The sequence below is a fragment of the Rhinoraja longicauda genome, chromosome 24, assembly GCF_053455715.1.
Source record: "Rhinoraja longicauda isolate Sanriku21f chromosome 24, sRhiLon1.1, whole genome shotgun sequence".
In the NCBI taxonomy this organism is placed as follows: Eukaryota; Metazoa; Chordata; class Chondrichthyes; order Rajiformes; family Arhynchobatidae; genus Rhinoraja; species Rhinoraja longicauda.
Window position 1 is genome coordinate 2,280,305 of NC_135976.1, and position 19,032 is coordinate 2,299,336.

General features: G+C 50.2%; 1 protein-coding gene across 3 annotated transcripts in view; it reads right to left on the reverse strand.

Annotated features, from left to right (window-relative positions):
* Positions 1-19,032, reverse strand: part of tfeb (transcription factor EB) — a 118,216-nt gene that overhangs the window by 25,219 nt on the left and 73,965 nt on the right. For all 3 annotated transcript variants that reach the window (XM_078420291.1, XM_078420293.1, XM_078420292.1), the window contains exons 2-4: positions 16,456-16,704; positions 5,061-5,312; positions 4,383-4,478 (exon numbers count right to left, since the gene is read on the reverse strand). In XM_078420291.1, coding sequence (XP_078276417.1) covers positions 4,383-4,478; positions 5,061-5,312; positions 16,456-16,653 — 546 coding nt within the window. In that variant the 5' untranslated portion in view covers positions 16,654-16,704. The remainder of the gene's footprint in view (positions 1-4,382; positions 4,479-5,060; positions 5,313-16,455; positions 16,705-19,032) is intronic.

Genomic DNA, 19,032 nt, shown 5'->3' on the forward strand with positions numbered 1-19,032 from the left:
GAACATCAGATCATGTTTTGTAGATTAAACTTTGCCACAGTGGTCATAGTTCCAACACATTCCTTCTCTCCTACATTTGTTCCACTTAGATTCCGTTTCAAATGCTTCAGGACTCTGCTGCAGTTATCTTGCCCCACACTGTCTTATTGACAGAAGAAAGACACAAAGTGCTGGAGTAACCCTGCCTGGCCCACTGGTCACTCCACTGCCCCGTTCATTAACGTCTGGTTCAGTCTGAGAGAGTGGCCGCACAGGAGAGGGGGACAGTGGTAACAACGTGTGATGTGGATACGAAGAACTGCAGCTGCTCATTGACAAAAGAAAGACACAAAGTGCTGGAGTAACTCTGCCTGACCCACTCCAACACTTACAATGTTGTGGAGTCCAGAAATCAGTTAAGCAGTCAGATGACACAGAGGTGGGGGAGTGTATGAGCAGGTAGCCGCAGGAGAGGGGTACTAGAGGGGTACTAGAGGGGTGGGTGGGGGAGGGAGGGGTGGGTGGGTAGGGGAGGGGTGGGCGGGTAGGGGAGGGGTGGGCGGGTAGGGGAGGGGTGGGCGGGTAGGGGAGGGGTGGGCGGGTAGGGGAGGGGTGGGCGGGTAGGGGAGGGGTGGGTGGGTACTAGAGGGGTGGGTGGGGGTGGGAGGGTAGGGGAGGGGTGGGCGGGTAGGGGAGGGGTGGGCGGGTAGGGGAGGGGTGGGCGGGTAGGGGAGGGGTAGGTGGGTACTAGAGAGGTGGGTGGGGGTGGGAAGGTAGGGGAGGGGTGGGCGGGTAGGGGAGGGGTGGGCGGGTAGGGGAGGGGTGGGCGGGTAGGGGAGGGGTGGGTGGGTACTAGAGGGGTGGGTGGGTATTAGAGGGGTGGGTGGGTACTAGAGGGGTGGGTACTAGAGGGGTGGGCGGGTACTAGAGGGGTGGGCGGGTAGTGGAGGGGTGGGCGGGTAGGGGAGGGGTGAGCTGGGATTTGTCAGGCTACGTGTGGAAGTAGGAAGAAATGTAATTGCCAAACATATTTGGGCTGTCCTCGATAACAGAGAGGCTGAGCCTAACAGGAGACAAACACAATCAGCTGGGAATGTGTGGTGGATGATAACGCCTGGTCTACCAGGAAAGCAGTCACAAAACATCAGCAAGGCTGTCTCTTTCCCCCAGACCCATGGCTCCTACTGACCATCAGATGCTTCTGCTGACAGATGTGAATGTGACCCACCAGGTCTGACATCTTTCCACTGCAGAGCGCGACCCTAATTAATGAACTGTGCAGCTTGGCAGCAGCGTGAAATTCAGATAACAGTAACAAGCGATGACTGTTGTCAGCTGGGGACTGCACCTTGAGGCACTGCCTTACACTGACATTCTGAATAAACTTGGCTCGGTTCATAACCATTTCGGACAATCTCCTTCATTCTACAGAATCGGTCTACTTTAAGGCAGTACAGCAATTTTTTGCTGGCCAATTGCACATTTACTGTGGAGAAGTCCGGAGCAGGAGCAGTATGTTACGGTGGTTGTTTTTACATTAATCTCTCAGCGGTTATTCTCATTATTCTCAGAGCCCCCTGCCACCTACAATGGGCTAGAGGTTTCTGGGAATGATAAACGTGGGACGCAGCGTTACCCTGGAAGTGGCAGTCCAGTGGTGGTGAACGTTACACCGTGATCCCAAAGGCTTCCCTCTGGTAACTGCTACATCCTGAGATCTGCAGCAAGGTTGATGGTTTTGATCACTGGAATCCCGTGACTTGTTTAGGGCTGCAGAATAGCAATGTTGGGGTGAGCTGAACAATCCCCAGCCAACTCTACACGGTCCGAACAGCACACCCACCAACAAACAACATTCGTGTAGGAAGGAGATGCTGGTTTGCACACCGAAGATAGACACAAAAAGCTGGAGTAACTCAGCGGGTCAGACATCTCTGGAGAAAAGGAATGGGTGACATTTCGGATCGAGACCCTTCTTCAGACCCACAATATTCTATGTTCTGAAGAACAGTCTGAATAAGGGTCTCAACCCAAAACGTTACCCATTCCTTCTTACCAGAGATGCTGCCTGTCCTGCTGAGTTACTCTGGTATGTTGTGTCAACCTTCAGTGTAAACTAGCATCTGCAGTTCCTTCCCACACATTCTATGTTCTATGTATATCCTAGCCAATAATGATTCTATGTTCTATGTATATCCTAGCCAATAATGATAAAAGCACATAATGAATACTGCTTGTCCTTTTCTGGAATCCAGCTGAGCTACCTGATGTTGTTGTATCCCAGAGCAGATGCACAAAGGGGGGATGCTTTGCTTCTAACCCTCCACATATCAGCTCTCACCCGTGCCTCTTAATATGGCCTCCCTCCCTTCAGAGAGAACCAGCCCCATGCCCTGTCTGTGCAGAACCATCAGTAAAGATACAGTGTGCAGGAAGGAACTGTAGATAGACACAAAAGGCTGGAGTAACTCAGCATCTCTGGAGAGAAGGAATGGGTGACGTTTCGGGTCGAGATCCTTCTTCAGACTGGCTAGGTGATGCGAGAGATATAGACGATGATGTAGAGAGATAAAGAACAATGAACAAAAGTCATGCAAAAAACTAACATTGATAAAGGCATTAGGCCATTGTTAGCTGTTTGTGGGGAAAAAACGAGAAGCTAGTGCGACTTGGGTGGGGGAGGGATGGAGAGAGACGGAGAGAAATCAATATTCATTCCACTGGGCTGTAAGCTGCCCAAGCGAAATATGAGGTGCTGTTCCTCCAATTTGTATTTAACCTCACTCTGACAATGGAGGAGACCGAGGACAGAAAGGTCAGTGTGGGAATGGGAAGGAGAATTAAAGTGTTTAGCAACCGGGAGATCAGGTAGGTTCAGGCGGGCTGAGTGAAGGTGTTCAGCAAAACGATCGTGTGAGGGGTAGTGGAGGGTTGGGTGGGGGAGGGTTTAGTGGGGGAGGGGTGAGGGGTAGGGGAGGGGTGAGCGGGTAGGGGAGGGGTGAGGGGTAGTGGAGGGTTGGGTGGGGGAGGGTTTAGTGGGGGAGGGGTGAGGGGTAGGGGAGGGGTGAGGGGTAGTGGAGGGTTGGGTGGGGGAGGGTTTAGTGGGGGAGGGGTGAGGGGTAGGGGAGGGGTGAGCGTGTAGGAGAGGGGTGAGTGGTGAGGGGTAGTGGAGGGTTGGGTGGGGGAGGGTTTAGTGGGGGAGGGGTGAGGCGTAGGAGAGGGGTGAGGGGTGAGGAGAGGGGTGGGCAGGAGGGGTGAGGGGCAGGAGAGGGGTGGCCAGGGTGGGGAGAATCGAGCCATTCACAGAAATAACATAAAGGTAAAAGTGTTGGGCAGAAGATACAAAAGCCTGAAAGCACATACCACCAATTCATAAACAACTTCTTTCCTACTGTTATTAGCATTCTGAACAGTCCACCTATATGCTGAGGGTGTATCCTGACCTCTCTCTTTGTGGCCCTTTCACTTCTTTTTACCTGCACTGTCTTAGTACCTGTAACACTCTATTCTGCACTCTATTTCCCCTGCATCACCTGTGTGGAAGCAAGGAACTGCAGGTGCTGGTTTACACAAAAAAAGGCACAAAGTACTGGAGTAACTCAGCGGGTCCAGGCAGCATCCCTGGAGAACATGGACAGGTGACGTTTTGGGTCGGGGACCCTTCTTCAGACTGATTGTTGGGGGGTTGGGGGGCGGAGGAGAAAGCTAGAGGAGAGGAGGGGCAGGACAAAGTGTCGCAGGTAAAAGGTGAACACAGGCAAGCGGGGGAGGGGGGGGGCGGGTGGGTATGGCGGGGATAGGCAGGTGGTTGGGCAAAGACCAGGAAGGGAAAAAAAAGTGTGAATTTAATAGGATTGAAGAGTTGCAAATTGTGAAGCCTGAGGAAGGGATGTAGATGTTAGGGATGGGAAGGTGTGAGTCTCTGTGGGACACAGGGAGGGGAAGAATGGGGAGGGGGGGGGTTGTTACAGGTTACCTAAACTTGGAGTATTCAATGCCATACCATTGGCCTGTAAGCTCCCACGCGGAATTCCTGTGTGATTATATTGTCCTCACGCATGGCATGAAATGCCTGCATAGCATGACCACAACATTTTTCACCATATCTTGGTAGAGGTGACAGTAATGACCCAATACCAATAACTTCAACTCAACTCAATGAATTCATCAATATCCATCTTGGTTGGAGGACAGGCTCACTAGAATGAATCTATTTCCATTTATTCACAAAGTTTAGCTCAACGTGATAACCAATTTTCGTGACAGAAATAGACTTTGCAGTCATTTCAACGTCACTGGTTTAGTCTTATTTGTTTCCAAAAGGACCATTTTGGGGGGGGATTTTATTCTCAAGTTCACCTCTCCCAGTCCTCAGTGGAGTGAGTAACTTGTCAGAAACTTACGGTGTTTGACATCTGATCAATGGGGTCTCTGTAGCCAAGAACATCATCATTATAGCTGGACTCCAGGCTAATTATATCATCAATTACTTCATCCATCTAGAAAAGAGAGAAGTAGTAAATCGGTAAATGCATCTGCAGTACACCTTTCTGCTTAGATAACAACTGGATAAAGTTTAACAGCGAGATCCTGTCAAAATCAAACTATGATGGGGCGGAGTCCATAACTGGGAAGCATCCAGATGGGCTGCAGAAGATGGATATGTGGGCAAGAGATAAAGGAAGGGAGAGGCAGGACAGATTCATTTGATGGTAAGAAAGGAGGGAGGTGTGATCATTCCATTTTTTTTTACTTGGAGAACCTATTTGATATCATAGATAGACACAAATAACTCATTGGGACAGGGCAGCACCACTGGAGAGAAGGAATGGGTGACATTTCGGGTCGAGACTTTTCTTTACCTTACATGTTCTTTGTACCCTTCCATATCTCGATTCCCTCTCCCCTGACTCTCAGTCTGAAGAAAGGTCTCCTCATCTTACACTGGAAACGTCACCCGTTCCTTCTCTCCAGAGATGCTGCCTGTCCCGCTGAGTTACTCCAGCATTTTGTGTCTACCTTCGGTGTAAACCAGCATCTGCAGTTCCTTCCTGCACTCTTTGATATCATGTTGTGTGTACCTCTCGTGCTGTGTTGGAGCCAATGTTCAACATGGCCATGGGGCTGTTCGGGGCACTGTTTCCTGTGGATCCAGACAGTCCATGGTCGTTCCTCAAGCCGGGCGAGATGGTTGAAGGCTGAGGGGAGTGCGAGTGTCCCAGAGACTGCACGGCCAACTTGTTGCCAAAGTTGGTAGAGAGGAACTGCTTCAACTGCTGCTTCTGCGACTGCTGGATGTGGTACTTGGTTGGATTTTCCAGGTGAGTCTCGACCTGCAGGCAAGGGGAGAATAGTTGTGTTAGCATGTTTGAATCCTGCTAAACACACGGCACTCCAGGATAAACAGCCTGCCAGAATACAACTTTAATCATCGTCTAAAAATGAGGACATTCAGAAGCCGAGAGAGTGAAGAGATATTTTGGGTATATGATCAGTGTATGATCATTGGGCTCTCTTCCAAGCCAGGCGGCACAGTGGTGCAGCGGTAGAGTTGCTGCCTTACAGCGCTTCGAGCGCCACAGACCGGGTTCGATCCTGACTACGGGAGCTTGTCTTTACGGAATTTGTACGTTCTCCCCGTGACCTCCATGGGTTTTCTCCTTGATCGCCAGTTTCCTCCCACACTCCAAAGACGTACAGGTTTGTAGGTTAATTGGCTTGGTATAATGTGAATTTTCCCTAGTGTGTGTAGGATAGTGTTAATGTCGGTGGTCGGTGAGGTCGGTGTTTCCACGCTGTATCACTAAAACTAAACTAAAACTAAGGTGGGACCTGTACAAGAGGTACAGTTGGGACGTGAACTTGAGGGGGACCCATATCCCGGCAAAGAGTACCAACTGTACCTATAGTCACACAGATGACCCAAGTGGTAATCTAGACTGACTCAGAACCAGAGCAGCAGGAGGAGGGACTGGAGGGAATATAGAGGTAATAACCATGGAGTCTGAAAGCAAGGTGAGGCAGGAACAGGTTAATGACCATGCTGAGACCCATGTTCTCCCCGTGACCTGCGTGGGTTTTCTCCGAGATCTTCGTTTTTCCTCCCACACTCCAAAGACGTACAGGTATGTAGGTTAATTGGCTGGGTAAATGTAAAAATTGTCCCTAGTGGGTGTAGGATAGTGTTAATGTACGGGGATCGCTGGGCGGCACGGACTTGGAGGGCCGAAAAGGCCTGTTTCCGGCTGTATGTATATGATATGATATGATATGAAGTGCATTTATTTCAAGGCACTGCGTATTATGGTAATTCAGAGATTCTTCGAGCCTGGATCAGTGCTTGGAACTATGATCCCCCTGTAAGAAGGAGTCTTGCGACAGATGTAAGCAGCTGGGATCACGTGCATGCCTGGAGTAGTTTTGGGAACTGAGGCGCAAGCTAAAAAAAGATGTCAGGAGGCCATAATGGGCAAAGGAAATGGTTCTCGCAGATAACATTGAGGATAATTCCCAGAGATTTTATGGTCATAAAGGGAAACAGGGTAAGCAGAGAGAGTGAGTGGGCCCCCTCAGGGATCAAAGTGGTCACCTCTGTGTGGAGCCACAGGGGATGGGCACGGTCCTCAATGAGTATTTCTCCTCTGTCTTTACTGTAGAGAAAGACATGAGGACGGAGGAACTTGGGGCAGTCAATGGAAGTGTTTTGATAGCAGTCAGTGTTACAGTCGAAGAGGTGCTGAAGGTCCTGATGCGCATGAAGGTAGACAAATCTCCCAGGCCTGATCAGATAAATCCGAGGATATTGTGGGAAGCAACAGAGGAAATTGCAGGTGCCCTGGCTGAGATTTTTGAGTTGTCATTAATTATGGAGGGTGGAGGGTGGCAAATGTTGTGCCTCTATTTAAGAAGGGCTGCAGGGAAAAGGCTGGGAACTACAGGCCAGTGAGCCTAACATCTGTGGTCAGAAAGCTACTACAGAGCATTCTGAGGGATAAGATATACCCCGCATTTAAATGGACATGGGGTGATTAGGGAGAGTCAGCAGAGTCTTGTACAACCATCTTCACTATCTGCAAAACCACTATCTGCAAACTTGCTAATATTGCCGTGTAAGTTCCCATCCAAATCATTGATGTAGATGACAAACAGCAATGGGCCCAGCACCCAACCCTGAGGCACACCACTGGTCACAGGCTTCCAGTCCAAGAAGCAACCTTCCACCATCACCCTCTGCATCCTACCATGAAGCCAATTTTCTATCCATTCAGCTATCTCTCCTTGGATCTCATGGGATCTAACCTTCCAGAGCAGCCTACCATGCGGAACCTTGTCTATATCGATGATTTGGATGAGAACGTACATGGCATTAGATCTGGGAGGAGTTGGCTGCGCCTAACGGCTGCGGCTCTCTGGCAGTCTGTTTGTCTTTTTTTCTTTTTTTTTGTTTGTGTCGGTGCTGGGATGGTTTTTGTTTCTGTTTTTGGCTGTGTATGTGTGGGGGGGGGGGGTGGGTGTGTTGGGGGGGGTGGGGTGGGGCGGGGGAAACCTTTCTTTTGTTAGGTCTCTTCCCCGGGGCGCAGCTCGCCCGCGGGGCCTTCCATTGCCCGGCGCGGCTTGGCCGCTGGACTTAACATCGCCGGCACGGCTCGGCTGCGGGACGTTTCAGTGCCCGGTGCGGCTCGGCCGCGGGACGTTTCAGTGCCCGGTGCGGCTCGGCTGCGGGACGTTTCAGTGCCCGGTGCGGCTCGGCTGCGGGACGTTTCAGTGCCCGGTGCGGCTCGGCTGCGGGACGTTTCAGTGCCCGGTGCGGCTCGGCTGCGGGACGTTTCAGTGCCCGGTGCGGCTCGGCTGCGGGACGTTTCAGTGCCCGGTGCGGCTCGGCCGCGGGACGTTTCGGTGCCCGGAGCGGCTCGGCCGCTGGACTTATCATCGCCCGGTGCGGCCACGGGACGTTTCGGTGCCCGGGGCGGCTCGGCCGGGGGGCCTTCCATCCCCTTGCGGGGGCTGTGCGTGTCGGTTGCCTCGGTAGGGGTCGAGTTGTCTGTCCGTGGGTGCGGGGGGAGGAGAGGGGAAGTTTTGTTGCCTCCATCACAGTGAGGGGGTGTTTGGAGTCACTGTGATGGATGTTTGTGTTGGGGTCGGGTGTCCTGTGTTCTTTTCTTTTTTTGCTGTGACTGCTGAAATTTCGTTCGGTGTTGTGCCGAGTGACAATAAAGTGTTGTTATGTGTTATGTGTTATGTTATGTTATGTTATTATTAGCAAGCTTGCAGATGAAACTAAAGTGGTTGGTTTGTTCAAGTCAAGTCAAGTCAATTTTATTTGTATAGCACATTTAAAAACAACCCACGTTGACCAAAGTGCTGTACATTTGATTAGGTTCCAATAGAAAAAAAAAATGAAAACATACAGTAGTACGCAAACAGTTCACAGCGCCTCCTCAATGAGCCTCAAACGCTAGGGAGTAGAAATATGTTTTGAGCCTGGACTTAAAGGAGTCGATGGAGGGGGCAGTTCTGATCGGGAGAGGGATGCTGTTCCACAGTCTAGGAGCTGCAACCGCAAAAGCGCGGTCACCCCTGAGCTTAAGCCTAGACCGCGGGATAGTGAATAGCCCCAAGTCGGCCGATCTGAGGGACCTGGAGTTAGAGAGGGGGGTTAGAAGATTTTTGATGTAGGGGGGGGAGTGTCCATTTAGGGCTTTATATGTGAATAGGAGGAGCTTGAAGTTGATTCTGTACCGTACAGGGAGCCAGTGGAGAGAGGCCAGAATCGGGGTGATGTGGTCCCTTTTACGGGTACCCGTCAGGAGTCTCGCTGCGGCGTTTTGGACCAGTTGCAGGCGGGACAGGGAAGATTGGCTGATCCCAGTGTATAGGGAAAGTGTTGATAGTGAAGATGGTGGCAGGATCTTGATCGGCTGGGCAGGTGGATGAGGAATGGTTGATGAAATTCAATACAGAGAAATGGGAGGTGTTGCATTTTGGGAAGTTTAATAAGGGCAGGATCTACACAGTGAATGATAGGGCTATGGTGAGTGTTGTAGAGCAGAGCGTTCTCGGTGTGCAGATACACACTTCCTTGCATCATTGGTAGATAGGGTGGTCAAAAAGGCTTTCAGCACATTGGCTATCATCAGTCAGAGTACTGAGCATTGAAGGTGGGAGGTCATGCTACAGTTATATAAGACAATGGTGAGGCCACAGTTAGAATGTTGTGTTCAGCTTTTGGTCACCGTGTTTATGGGAACGATGTTGTCAAGCTGGAAAAGGTGCAGAGAAGATTTGAGGATGTTGCCAAGACTCAAGGGCCTCAGCTGTAGGGAGAGATTGAACAGGCTCGGACTTTATTCCTTGGAGCACTGGTGGGTGAGGGGTGATCTTAAAAGAGGTGTACAAAATCATGAGAGGAATAGATCGGGTAAATGCACAGAGCCTTTTCCCCAGATTAGGGGAATCGATAACCAGAAGACATAGCTTTAAAGTGAGGGGGAAAAAATTTAATAGGAACCTGAGCAGTAACTATTTTACACAAAGGGTGGTGGGCGTATGGAGCGAGCAGCTGGAGGAGGTGGTTGAAGCAACATTTAAGAACCTTTTAGACAGGTACATGGATAGGATAGGTTTAGAGGGATATGGGCCAAACACAGATAGGTGGGACCAGTGTAGATGGAGCATGTGGATCGGAATGGGCAAGTTGGGACGAGGGGCCTGGTTTTGTGCTATCTCTCTCTATATTTTAAGTATTGTGGCCATGACAGACATTTGGTTGTGTGAGGGATGGGGCTGGCAAGGCAATGGTCCAGGGTTTTGTTGTTTCAGACATGATGTGGATGGAGGTAAAAGCTGTGAAGGATTTGCATGACAGTTCATCCAATGAGTTTAAAAATAAGAAAGGTGCAATAGCCAGTGGGAGATAAAAGAATAGATAAGCAGGCAGATTATGGAAAGATGTAAAAGCAACAGGGTTGTTACAGTGGGTGACTTTAACTTCCCCAACATTGACTGGAACTTCCTTAGTGCAAAAGGTCATCATTTGTTTGATGCATCCTAGAGGATTTCTTGAAACAGCACGCGGATAGTTAGAAACATAGAAACATAGAAAATAGGTGCAGGAGGAGGCCATTTGGCCCTTCGAGCCAGCACCACCATTCTTTGTGATCATGGCTGATCATCCACAATCAGTAACCCGTGCCTGCCTTCTCCCATATCCTTTGATTCCACTAGCCCCTAGAGCTCTATCTAACTCTCTTTTAAATTCATCCAGTGAATTGGCCTCCACTGCCCTTTGTGGCAGCGAATTCCACACATTCACAACTCTCTGGGTGAAAAAGATCCTTCTCACCTCAATTTAAAATGGCCTCCCCTTTATTCTTAGACTGTGGCTCCTGGTTCTGAACTCCCCCAACATTGGGAACATTTTTCCTGCATCTAGCTTGTCCAGTCCTTTTATAATTTTATACGTCTCTATAAGATATACTTAAACCAAAGGAAGGAACTAAATTGCCCGTGTGTTAGTAAACAATCCTGGCCAGGTGACTAGTGTTTCAGTGGGGATATGACCACCATTTCCTCAAGGTTTAAGATAGTTGTGAACAAGGGTAAGTGTGGAGCTTGGCAGAAGATGCTACATTGTAAGAGGGCAAATTATTCAGCAGGGGCTGGGGTGAGTAAAATGGGATTCGCTGTTATTGGGTAAGTCCACATCTGGCATGTGGGCATTGTTTAAAAGTCAGCTGATCGGAGGTGAGGACTGGCATGTTCCAGGAAGGAGGAGGGACAAAGCTGGTAAGATAAGGCAACTTTGAATGGCAAGAGAGGTTATAAATTTGGTCAAAAAGAAAAAGGCAGCATCTGTATGGTATGGGAAGAAGAAATCAGACATAGGTATGTGTATATATATGTGTCTGAAGAAGGGACTTGACCTGAAACGTCACCCATTCCTTCTCTGCAGAGATGTTGGCTGTCCCACTGAGTTACTCCAGCATTTTGTGTCTATCTTCGATTTAAACCAGCGTCTGCAGTTCTTTCCTCCACCTATACAGTATATGTGTACATGTGAGTATGTGTATGTATACACACTGAACTTTTTTTCTTGTTTATTATATTGTTCCCAGTGCATTATGTATTCTGCTCTGTGGTGCTGCTGTAAGAATTCCATTGTTCTATCTGGGACATATGACAATAAAACACTCTTGACTCTTCAGTCTGAAGAAGGGTCTCGACCCGAAACGTCGCCCATTCCTTCTCTCCTGAGATGCTGCCTGACCTGCTGAGTTACTCCAGCATTTTGTGAATAAATACCTTCGATTTGTACCGGCATCTGCAGTTATTTTCTTACACTCTTGACTCCTGAGTCTTTGAGGAATATAAAGAAAGCTGGGCAGAACTCAAGAAGGGAATTAGGAAAGCCCCTAGCCCTCTCCTGCTCGGGGGAGTTCCTGTTCTCAAGCGTTGTCAATAATGAAAGTGAGAGTCCACACTGAAGGGTGATCTGATCTGGCCTAGGGCTCGGGCAACATGTTGCATGGGATAGGATATCGTCAGGGTGCTGGGTAGTGGCACGCACATTCTCAAAACTCCAGATCAGCACGGTGGCTGCACTTGCCTTCCCCACATCACCTCTCCGGCAGCAGGTTCTCCAAGGTCCAGGTGTCCACTAACCATTAAAGGTGGCAGAAGGATTTTATCAGAGGGCATCAGAATAGTTAGATGGGTGACCTGCACCCTGGAGACTGGGTCTGTCACCCAACCACCCACCCACCCACCTCAATCACCACTGGAGATGCTCAATCTCAGAAAGGGGCTTGGGTGGGCCTCAAATTAGTTTAATTAAAATGTTAACATCTGATCCTGCAAAACCAACTGGAGAGTTAAATTTCCAAACTTCTGCTTGTCTTTAGACTTTAGAGTTCAGAGACGCATCACGGAAACAGGCCCTTCGGCCCACAGAGTCAGCAATTACCCTGTATACCAGGCACTATCCTACACACCAGGACAATTTACAATTTTACCAAAGCCAATCAACCTACAAACCTGTACGTCTTTGGAGTGTGGGAGGAAACCGTAGCACCAGGAGAAAACCCACGCAGGTCACGAGGAGAACATACAAACTCCGTACTGACAGTACCTGTAGTCGGGATCGAACCTGGGTCTCAGGCGCTGTAAGGCAGCAACTCCACCGCTGCGCCACCGTGCATGTGTTCTGCCAATCACCTCAATATTCCAAATACACGGCAGGAACTTGCGCACTAGACTTGTGATTGAATTGAAAGCAAAGATACTAGAGGAACAAGATGGACCACTCTGTTGAAATCGCCAATACTGACGTGTAGTACGCAAAGGAGCCATTTTAGTAAGCAACACCTGCCGTTCACTCTGCCTCTCGCAGTGTAATCAGTGTTTTGGGGGATCAGTATGTGTGATGATACCATAAAAATGCAGAATATATCTCATCTGTCAATTCACAGATTGTTGTTATTTTTCTTTTTAAATGTTTCTGCAAGTTTCTGCCTACTAAAATGGCGCCATGACATGCTAGGGTTTTTAGGGTCCAGTGGTCTATCTTGTTCCTCTAGTATCTTTGATTGAAAGGGTCAATTTCTGGCAGCCCAACATGTGACAGTCACCCAGGAACGGACCAGCTCTGAATCCCACGTGAATGGAAACATGACTGAAATCACATGATGCACTCCAGGCGTTCTCTGAATGGAAACATGACTGAAATCACATGATGCACTCCAGGCGTTCTCTGGATGGCGTGACATTTCCCACTTCCTCTTCTCTACTTTGCTGAAGTCCGTGCCTCCCTTTCCCAGCTAGCTGGGCTGTGGGATTTAAGAATGTTTCTTTAAAGACAATGTGTACTAGATATTCCAAACCAGTGGATTACTGTAAATCAATGCTTTTAAGGTCGTGCCATTAATTGTATATTTTCCCCTTGCATTTGACCTCCCAAAATGCAACTCCTCATACTTGCTATGGATTAGACTCCATTAAACACCAATTCGCTGCCCGTTTCTGTAGCTGTTCTATATCTTGCTGTATACGTGGACAGCCTGCTCACAGTCGTGACCCCAGCAATCTTGGTATCATCTGCAAACGTACTCACCAACCCATCTACGTTTATGTCCAAGCCATTTATATATATATATATTATCTATATATATATATATATAATATATATATATAATAATAATAATAATGCATTACATTTATATAGCGCTTTTCAAACACTCAAAGACGCTTTACAGGGATTACTAGAACATAGAGAAGAAAATAAATAGATAAATAAGTAAACGAACAGAAAAAGGAGACAGAAGGTGAGGTGACCTTCAGTGGTTGAAGGCAGTGCTGAACAGGTGAGACTTCAGTGATGTTTTGAATGTGGTGAGTGAGGAGGAGTCTCTGACGGTTTGGGGTAGTGAGTTCTAGAGGGTGGGAGCAGCAATGGAGAAAGCCCTGTCCCCCCCAGGATCTGAGTTTGGTCCGGGTGGGGGGGACACGAGGTTGGCAGCAGCAGAGCGGAGGGTGCAGGTGGGAGTGTGTCTGTGGAGGAGGTCAGTCAGGTAGGATGGGGCCAGGTTATGGAGGGCTTTGTAGGTCATGAGGAGGATTTTGTACTGAATTCTCTGGGGGATGGGGAGCCAGTGGAGCTTGTAAAGGACGGGGGTGATATGGTCATGGATCGGGGAGTGGGTGAGTAGACGAGCAGCGGAGTTTTGAATGTATTGAAGTTTACTGATGATTTTTGAGGGTGAGCCATAGAGGAGGCTGTTGCAGTAGTCCAGACGGGAGGTGATGAAGGCGTGGATGAGGGTTTCTGCAGCTGTGGAGGAGAGGGATGGACGGAGACGGGCGATGTTTTTGAGGTGGAAGAAGGCTGTCTTGGTGATGTGTTTGATGTGTTTGTCGAAGGAGAGGGTTTGATCAAAGATGATTCCAAGATTCCGGATGTGAGGAGAGGTGGATACTGGGAGACCATCAATATTGAGGATGAAGTTTTGGGTGGATTTGGCGAGCGTTTTTGGACCAATGATGATGATTTCGGATTTGTTGCAGTTGAGTTTGAGGAAATTTGATTGAAGCCAAGATTTTATTTCAGTGATGCAGTTTGTCAGTGTAGAGTGTGTGGTGGTGGAGATTGACTTGGTGGAGATGAGGAGCTGGATATCATCGGCGAAGCAGTGGAAGTTGAGACCATGACGGCGGATTAATTGACCAAGGGGGAACAGGTAGAGGATGAAGAGGAGGGGGCCAAGGACTGAGCCTTGGGGGACACCTTGGGGGAGGGGAGCGGTGGGGGATTTACAGTTGTTAATGGAGATGAACTGGTGCCTGTCGGAGAGGTAAGATTTGATCCAGGATAGGGCTGTGCCGGTGATGTTAAAGGAGGTTTCAAGTCGGGTGAGGAGAATGGAGTGATTTATGGTGTCAAAGGCGGCGCTGAGGTCAATTAGGATGAGGATGTTGAGGTTGCCAGCGTCAGAGGAGAGGAAAAGGTCGTTGGTGATTTTGAGGAGCGCAGTTTCAGTACAGTGGTTGGAGCGGAATCCGGATTGGAAAGTTTCATACAGGTTATTGGTAGAGAGATGGTATTTGAGTTGAGAAGCTACAGCACGTTCCAAAACTTTGGACAGAAAGGGTAGATTGGAGATTGGTCTGAAGTTGTTTGGGGTGTCAGGGTTGAGACCAGGTTTTTTCAGAATGGGGGTGACAGCAGCAATTTTGAGGGATGGCGGGACGATGCCAGTGGACAGGGAGGAGTTTATTGTTGCAGTGATAAGTGGAGAGAGAGCAGGAAGGCAGGCCTTGACAAAGCTGGAGGGGATGTATATATATATATCCAGCAGCAGAGGACCCAGCACAGATCACTGCGGAACTCCACTGGTCACAGACCTCCAGCCTGAATATTGGCCTTTCACCACAGCCCTCTGTCTTCTATCAGTTAGCCAGTTCTGCACCTCTCTAACCAAGGTGGCGTGGCGGTTTATCGACTGCCTCACAGCGCCAGAGACCCGGGTTCGATGCTGACTACGGGTGCTGTCTGTACGGAATTTGTACGTTCTCCCCGTGACCTGCGTGGGTTTTCTTCGAGATCCTCGGTTTCCTCCCACACTCCAGACGTACAGGTTTGTAAGTTAATTGGCTTGGTATAAATGTAAATTGTCCCTATTGTGCGTAGGATAGTGTTAGTGTGCGGGGATCGCTGGTCGGCGCGGGCTCGGTGGTCCGAAGGGCCTGTTTCCGCGCTGTATCTCTAAACTAAAGTCACCACAAATCCCCTGCATCGTAATCTTGTGGATCAGCCTAAATATGGGTTGATCTAGAAGATCAATCCTGATGCTCTTCAAGACTTCCTTCCTTGCATTCCATGCGCCCTTCCCCCACCAGTCACGACTGTGGCCGTTGAAGTTCCTTGTTTTCTGATCAAATGTCACAGCGATTTAGACATTAAGTCTGTCTTTGTCCTGTTTCAGGAACTCGTGCTACTGCGGCCCACTCCAAAAGTGACCTATCAAGCAGCAGGCTGGCATCTGATCCAAGGCTTTATATAAAGGAGCTAAACGTGGGAAAGTGCGGACTTGTTCTCAATATAATGGACGGTGCTTCACGCAGTGATTCAGTGACTATGTTTTAAACATCAAACGGGAACAGTTAAACAGATGTCCCCATCCCAGACGTGGGTGCCCTCAGCTATCGATCACCTTCCCATCTCTCCATCTCCCACTCCACTGATTCCACAGTCGGACACAGGCTGATGGGAGAGGGCAGAGCTCTTTGCATCTAACTCATCCCGTATAATCCGAGGATACAGAGGGACCGTCACTTTTCATCTCGCCTGGGGATAGGGAGCCAGTCCATGAGAGAATGGGGAACAGGGGCTGATAATGAAAGTGGGGAGGATCGGTTCAGACCCGTGGTTGGTACCTGCACCGCAAGTCTTCCATGGGGCAGTGAGAAGAAGCTTTAAGCTATATCCACCCCGGGCTGCACATGGGAATGTCTGATACTTCAGGGTAGGGGAAGTTTGACTCTATTTTTAACCCATCTCAGAAAGGACGTTCTTTTAGGAGGGAGGTTGACACAAAATGATGGAGTAACTCAGCGGGTCAGGCAGCATCTCAGGAAAGAAGGAACGGGATTTGAGAGTGTGGAGCGATTGTAATGTGTGATTGTAGATCTGCTTCTGTGGTTAGCACACAAATAGTCGCCTGGGTTGGGCGCCATCTTGGAAGCAGAAGGGCACCATCTTTTGAGGGATGTGGACCAGGTGCAGGTAAGGGGGACTAACTCGGGTAAGCAATTTTCTCGGTCTGGATAAGTTGGGCCAATGGGCCTGTTTCCATGCTGATAGCTCTCTGACTTGATATCCAGGTCTCAGCCCTGCCACTGCCACCCCACTAGTCCATTGGACAGTCAACTCTGCCCTGTGAAGATCGAGATGAACGCCGGAGGTAAAAGAAGAATGAAACGTACCTTTAGAATCTCTCGAGGAACCTCCGGGCGTGAGGGGTACTGGATGGAGTTGCTGACATTGATCGCAGGCGTGGTGATTGGCATGCGCTGTTGCATTAAAAGCATAGCTGCCTGTTGTTGCTGCTCGTTCTCCCGCTGCTCCTCCTTCTGCAGCTGCTCCCGCATCAGCATCATCCGCAGACCGGTGCGGGACGACATCGTGGCAGATCGAGCAAGGCCCGTCTCACAATCCTCCGTCAAAATGAATCTCTGCAAAACATTCAGACAGAAGCCTCGTCAAGAGTAGTTTGCTCATCAAATGACTACATCCCCTCCTTCCCTTCCATCCCCCAAAACTCCTTGTCCTCTCCTCTCCTCAGCTTTTTCTCCTTCTCCTCCACTCTCCCTCTTTCCCAACCCACCTCTCCCTCACCTTTATCCCTTTCTATTACAGTTTCCTCTCTCTTGATCTTCTCTGGCCCTTGTTTATCACCCCTCCTCTCTTCCTCACGCCCCCTATTCCTCCTACTTTTTCCTCTCTTTCCCGTCTTCTCTTCCCCCTCTTTCCTTGCCTCCTCCTTGCTTCCCCTCTCCCCATCTCGGCCTATTCCTTTGTCCTCTCCATCCCTCTGCTTCCGAGGCAGACGGTAACATTGATAAGATCAACCATTCGTGAGCCATGGCTGGGAACAGGGCCTGGGTAGACACAAAATGCTGGAGTAACTCAGCGGGTCAGGCAGTAACTCAGGAGAGAAGGAATGGGTGACGTTTGACCCGAAACATCACCGATTCCTTCTCTCCTGAGATGCTGCCTGACCCGCTGAGTTACTCCAGCATTTTGTGTCTACCTTTGATTTAAACCAGCATCTGCAGTTTTTTTCCTGACTGAGGCCAATCCCAGAGACCACCCTCTTGGCCTCACGGCCTCACGGCATATCTTGGCCTCACAGCATATCAGGGAGCACCCTGCTGCCAGATACAAAGATCTGACAAAGCTGCCGTAGTGACTGGATTGTCCAAGTGCTGCAACCAATACAGACCGAGGCCTCGCCAAGAAGTCAGCAACTGATGCTGGGAAATGTGGGAATAGCATCGCGGCACTCCCTGTCGGAGGAGGAAGCCAGAACCTCCGCTCCCAATTTCTGTCCTCGGGCTGGGCAATGGACAGACAACAGTCACGTCCCAAGAAGGGTCCTGACACGAAACATCTTCTGTCCACTCCCTCCACAGATGCTGCCTGACCTGTTGAGTTCCTCCAGCACTTTCTTTTTGGCTGAATATAATTTAACTTAGCCAGCGTGGTTTTATGAAAAGTAAACCATGTTTACAGAATTGGTCTATTCTTTGAGGGTATTACAGGAAGAGCTAGTCGAGGTGAACCTGTAAGTGGAGTAGATTTAGATTTCAAAGAGGCATTCGGCCAGGTGTCAGGTGGGAGGCTGCTGCTTAAACTGAACGCCCACGGTCCCAGGGGAGTGTGTGGGAACGGCGTGAAAGGCGGGGAGCCATTGTGCCAGACCAGAGTCCTAGAGTCCAAGAGTTCTAGTCCTGGTTCTGGAGCTGGAGCCCTAGGGTCCTCAGCGTTCTAGAATCCTAGAGTCCCACAGCATGGTAACAGCCCCTTCGCCCCGACTTGCCCATACCGGCACGAATGGATGGAGAGGCAGAGAGCCAGTGTACCTCACCAGAGATGGGGCTTTGTGGAGGCAGCTGCTCACACATTCCTCCACATAGATCTGATTCAAAACTGCGCCTGCTGTCATTGAATCACAGCGGCAGGCCCCAGCAGGCAATGCCCACCGCAACCTCCCACCCACAACCTCCTGTCACTGGCCTTTCCCGGAGGCAGAGGCTGCCGCTCGACAAGGGGCCTCACTGGTTTCCCATCGCTTCCGGAGGTGGGGACTTCAACAAGTTAGAGACAACACTAGCTCCAGAATGTGATTTAAAGCAGTGTGGGGAAAGTCCGTGGGTGTCAGGGGAGAGACTACAGGAGAGATTTGTTTGGCTGAAGGGCCTGAGCTTTATTGCCACAGTGTGTTTCAAGCACCGCGCAAAGACTACTCCTGAAGGGGAGAGGAAGGCAGTGTGTGTGGGGGGGGGGGGGGGGCAGGGGGTGGGAGGGAGAGGGGGGGGGAGAGGGGGGGGAGAGGGGGGGGAGAGGGGGGGGAGAGGGGGGGGAAAGGGGGGGTGAGAGACCTGGACCTGGGGGGAGAGGAAGGCCGTGTGTGTGAGGCAGGGGGTGGGGAGAGCTGGGGAGTTGGGGTGGGGGGTGTGAGGAGCTAAGGGGGGGGGGGTTAGAGACCTGGGGGGGAGAGGAAGCTGGTGTGTGTGAGGAGCAGGGGGTGCGGGAGAACTGGGGGAGGGGGGGGAGCTGAGGTGGGGGGAGGTGAGAGACCTGGACCTGGGGGGGAAGAGGAAGGCCTTGTGTGTGGGGAGCAGGGGGTGTAGGGGGAGGGGGGGAGGGGGAGGGGGGTGTGGAAATGGGGAGCGAGGTAGGAGGAGAGGTGGAGAGATATCTGGGGGGAGAGGAAGGCGGTGTGTGCATGGGGAGTTGGATGGGGGCGGGGGAAGAGACCTGGGGGGGACTCCGGGTGC